The sequence below is a fragment of the Aplysia californica genome, unplaced genomic scaffold (assembly GCF_000002075.1).
Source record: "Aplysia californica isolate F4 #8 unplaced genomic scaffold, AplCal3.0 scaffold00863, whole genome shotgun sequence".
Taxonomy (NCBI): Eukaryota; Metazoa; Mollusca; class Gastropoda; order Aplysiida; family Aplysiidae; genus Aplysia; species Aplysia californica.
The window spans coordinates 188,433-193,432 of record NW_004798133.1 but is presented as its reverse complement, the minus strand read 5'-3'; the positions used below and the strand labels follow the sequence as shown (position 1 = coordinate 193,432).

The following is a 5,000-nucleotide window of genomic DNA, read 5'->3' as shown; positions in this document are numbered from 1 at the left end:
ATTCTATTATTTAACACAGACTGTGTACATGTATTATAATGACTCTCAGAGCTGGCCACTCACCACCAAATGTTTTAGTAATTAGCAAAATTTTCAAAAATTGTGATCTGGTTGAAAAAATCGTAATATGGCCATGAACGGCCTTTTCCCCTGTTGTATCAAGTACAGGGGTTATAGATTAAAGGATGAATGTAACGTAAATAAAGGCATGACAGAAATGGTCTCGGGAAAGGGGGGGGGGGTTCGTCTTTGTCGAGTAAAGGTGGGCAAAAGGAGGCGGGGGTACTTATTGGCTATGGGTTTGAATTTTCGTAAAAGCAGAAGAAACAGACGAACAACAGAACACGCCATATTACGCTTTTGATCCTGATTGTGTAACACAGAATTGTGGAACAGAACCACCAAGGCAGTGGGGCAGCAAGAATGTCTACTGACCACAGTGAAGAGACGAAAATTAAAATGGTATGGGCATGTCACAAGATCCACTGGACTTGCCAAAACAATCCTACAAGGAACCGTACAAGGAAAGAGACAGGGAGGAAGGCAGAGAAGGAGATTGGAGGACAACATTACAGAGTGGACAGGAAAGACGATGGGAGACAATCTGAGGAAAGCAGAGGACAAAGATAAATGGCGAGAGCTGGTTTTCAGATGCAGTGGTCCCCGCACGGTTGCCCCAACCACGGGATAGAAGAAGAAGAAGAAGAAGTGTAACACAGTAGTATAACAATACGCCATACCGCACATGGCAGTTACTACATGTAGTTCTAAATTTGAAACAACGATTCGTTGTATGTTTATTTATTTTTACAATCTCTCACTAGCATGGTCCGTCTCTCATAACACAGAAGCAGGAAATCTTAAACGCCTTGTTAAACTAATTAGGTTTCCCTTAAGACCTGACTCTGGCGTTGGCGCAATTACTGTTTCTCCAAAGGGCAAAGTGGCACTGAGCATCTGCAAGGGCTCTGTGCACAGAGGACGTTTGCGTTAACCCTATCCGTACGCCCAGGGGTCATTTTGAACCCCTGGGGTTGTATTCTTCACATTTAAGAATGCTTTTAGTACGAAGATCTCTCAGTATTTCAGTATTTCTCATGTGCTATGCAAAGCGTAGGGATTGGATTAACGAGTAAATTTCCTCTTTGGAAAGTGGTGGCAGTTAGTTCACCACGTCGTATGGATACGATAGTAAAACACGACGTACGGATAGGGTTAAACAAAATTACTGTACACGTTGTATGGCGTAGAGTGTCGGGGCCGGATTGTTTCTATTAATCAAAATCCAAGAGGGTTGGATCACTGACTTGAGGTAGCCGAAAGGCACATAAATTTTGAAAAATCGGAATCAAGGGTGCTACGTTCAAATTAAAATTTTCTTGAAATTGAGAAAAAGGCGATGGTTATGTATTATGTTGATATTTAATTGTAGAAACATCCACGTTGCTGTTACATTCAGCTTTTATTTATTTATTTTAATGGGAACTGAAAAAAATGTCAGTGCTATTCAAAAGCATTGATCAAAATAAGCTGGCGTAAATAATAAACTAGTGGAGTACAAAAATAATGAAAAGAGAGGACGAAACATTACAAAATAATGCAGAAACAGAAAGGTTGAAAAAGTATCAAATGTTATAATATATGTGTGTCTAAATATTTTTTGTAACATGTTGTACTTCACCAACAGTAAGAAATGTCCTAGCAATTGGGGGAACATACTAAAAATTAAAGTCGTTTTTCTCCAAACTTTGTTTTTACCTCCTGCGTTACAAAAAATGGCATATTTTAAAACTACTCAAGATGTTTGAAAAATTGAACATCAGCGTGTATAGCATTGAATTTCTGACAAGAGTATGCCCCTATTTTAATATCCAAAATTTCCGACAACTGGGACCTTTCTCGAGGCACACACTCACACACACACACACACACACACACACACACACACACACACACACACACACACACACACACACACACACTCACACACACAAATTAAAATGCTTCGTCCGAGATGGCCATGGTCTAGTTCATCAGTCTGGCTGTGTGTCTGTTGGTGTGTGTCATCTCCCATTTCTTCATGAACATCCCAACAATCGTCGTGTCGAACTCATCGTCAACCTCTTTAGTCTGGAAAAGGAAAATCGGGCGCGTAATGCAATAGAAATGGTATAAGACGGCCGCCCATTGTGAGGAGAAAAGTACATTAATTTTAGTTGTCATAGACCAATAGGTGTCTTACACAGTTTCATTCTAATATAAAAGAAGTATGCAGGAGAGGTGAAAAGGAGAAAGTGGCTGTTGTACAAAGAATTACTTATTTTGATAACTTTAAAAGACGGATTACGGGGGGAAAGACTTTAATAATCTTGGGGGATTGGGGGGGGGGGGGGTTCTAGGCATCTAATCAGAGAAATGCGAGGCCAACCATGATTGTCAATGTCTGTTTCGGGTCAGGCATTGAATAGAAAGCACAAAGTGTTTTCAATACGACATTAAAACTAAAAATGAGTTGGAATTCTACTAGAGCAATCGAAAAGCAATAGTGTTTTATACACCAATAGGCTTGCGAGTCGAAAGTAAAGAATCAAGCAAATTCGAAGTTCAAAAAAGGTCTTCAACGCTAAACCTAGAAGCTACATCGCTATCTCTCATCAAAACTAGTCGGCATTTTCGCCCAAAATGAAAGAAAAGGGAGGAGTATGTTGAATGTTCCTAGGCCCTGCATTTTTTTTTAAATAGTCAGAGAAAAGAAAGAAAATCAGTGCTTTCAAACTCTTCCTAAATTGACAACCAAACCATAATCTAAGAATGAACATCGACATTTATAATGTTTTCTTTCTTAAGCTAAATAGATACACATCAACACAATCATAGATAGCCATGCAGTCCCATAAACATTCACATAACCTTATGCAGTTGCGAGCGCCGTAAAACCTCTACTGAAAAAAATTCTTGGAAGGGGGCATGATATCTAAAGTCAAAGGGAATAATATAAAGCAAAACTTTACAGCTATGTATTTGAATACTGTAAGTTGTAGAATCTACAAAGTGTCAACCAATTCACACAAAACATAAATCAGGTTTTAAAAACAATTCTGTAGAATGCGTTCAGTCCATTATTCATGGGGACAAAAAGCCATCTACTGCACAAAGTGTAAGTGGGAGAGGGAGTCAGTCAAATGCTTTATTTGTACCACATCCTTAAATTCTTTCTATAGCTAAAGTCTAAAAAACAACCGCCATGGCAGAATGGTGATCGTGTGGTATCTCTCTAGATACATGTTTCGAACTTTTTGCTTACCAGCACAAAATATGAATATAACCATCTTCAAACGCTAGTCAGAACAGTTACTGAACTCACTTTCAGGCCTTCAGCAACTTTTGCGTGTCGATCAACACTTGTGAAACCATCCCAGTCAACTTCTGTCACAGGGTTTTTCTCAGACCTCATCATCACGCCCTGTTTAATTCCATAATAGCCCACAGGTTTATCTGCTCGCTGCCATCTTAGGTCCAGACTCCAGCGGATGTCATTGGAGAGGTTGTTTAAACTGACACAATAAAAAAGATAGTATTATTTACAAGTATGATATTTACAAGTATGATAGTGGGACAACAAAAGAGGCGCCATCTGACTGGAAGTCAGCACGTTTATGGTCACATTTAGCTAAGAATGGATTGGGAAAATAAGAACGCATAATAAGTAAAGGGTTAACGTGGCATACTGCAATTGAACACTTACTAAAAATTACTGTCAACAGTATAACAGCTTGGGTCAAAGAATATAAAGAACATTAAACTGATGAACGTTTAAGGAATTACTTATTATTATCAGAAGTCAGTAAGTTATACAATGCTATACTGTTTGAATGAGTAATAAAATGTCGGCAACCGAAAGTCTGTTCTCTTTTTTTTTTTAAGGAAAGTTCTGTTCTATAACAGCAAATTTTTCTTTTGAAATATTATTTTACGAGGTAAATTATGTCAATGCACATTTTTTCCTTCGAAATTATAATATGTATATGTTTGCTTTTTTAAGATTCCTGATCGTACCTTCTGTGAGGTATGAGGTTGTTGATGAGCAACATTCCTCCATAGGGCACTTCACACAGCACCTTGTCCTTGGCCACAGTCACCTCTGTGGTTTAACACAAAGGAGGCGGATAATTAAATCTGAGGAGAGAACACTAGCTGTCTTCCATTACAAACAGTGTTGATCGTACTTGCTCTAAGAACATATTCAGAATTAGATAGCACGGGCAGGGAATATTATTGATATGACTAGTCTCCGAAGAACGAGGATGGTGAAGACAAAAAAGAACGACGAACTTGTACCCATGACGAAATCCAAACTTACAATGAAAAACCTACGGCACGATTAGCTCATATGTAACTTGAAAACTGAAACCAAAGGATTTAACCAGGCATTCTGAAGAAATAAAAACTGTCAAAGTTAAAATATTTCGCATTGACGGAATGATGTAATCTATCATTGAAATCGAACTTTAAAATAGTGTGTTGAATGGATATGAAAGTTAAATTTGCAAATAAAACAGGGCACAATGATAAATTATTAGCAAGTGTAACTTTCACCAAGAATGTTACCCATTATATAAACGAGCTTACTGAAACATTTCTGTGGGTATGGTTTGCTCCTTCTTGCCTATCAAACACCTATCGCCCTTATTGCTCCTTCTTTGTTGAGTTTATTACTCTTTGTAACACCTCTAATCTTTGGCGCTTATGATATGACCTAATGGGGTTGCAAGTGCGTAAAACGTTTACAATTTACAGAAAGAAAAAAAAACGAAACCTGTCCGATGTTGCGTTCATTACGGAATGGTTTTTTAAAAAAAACTACACGAACCCAGAGTGTCCTCGATGTCCTTCTCACTGAGCTCCACGTACCAGGTGTTGCCCCAGCAGCAGGTGTGTCTGGCTATCTTGCCCGTCAGGTGACCGCCAGACACAACCTACGGGTCAGAAAAATGCAATAA

At 38.6% G+C, this 5,000-nt stretch overlaps 1 protein-coding gene across 1 annotated transcript in view; it reads right to left on the bottom strand.

Annotated features, from left to right (window-relative positions):
* Positions 1–1,400: 1,400 nt before the first annotated feature.
* LOC101849799 overlaps positions 1,401–5,000 on the bottom strand; it is a gene marked incomplete at its 5' end in the record, with an annotated part of 22,182 nt that continues 18,582 nt past the window's right edge. The window contains 4 exons of the mRNA XM_013089039.2: positions 1,401–2,130; positions 3,365–3,554; positions 4,057–4,141; positions 4,871–4,976. Of these exons, the coding sequence (XP_012944493.1) occupies positions 2,026–2,130; positions 3,365–3,554; positions 4,057–4,141; positions 4,871–4,976 (486 nt within the window). The remainder of the gene's footprint in view (positions 2,131–3,364; positions 3,555–4,056; positions 4,142–4,870; positions 4,977–5,000) is intronic.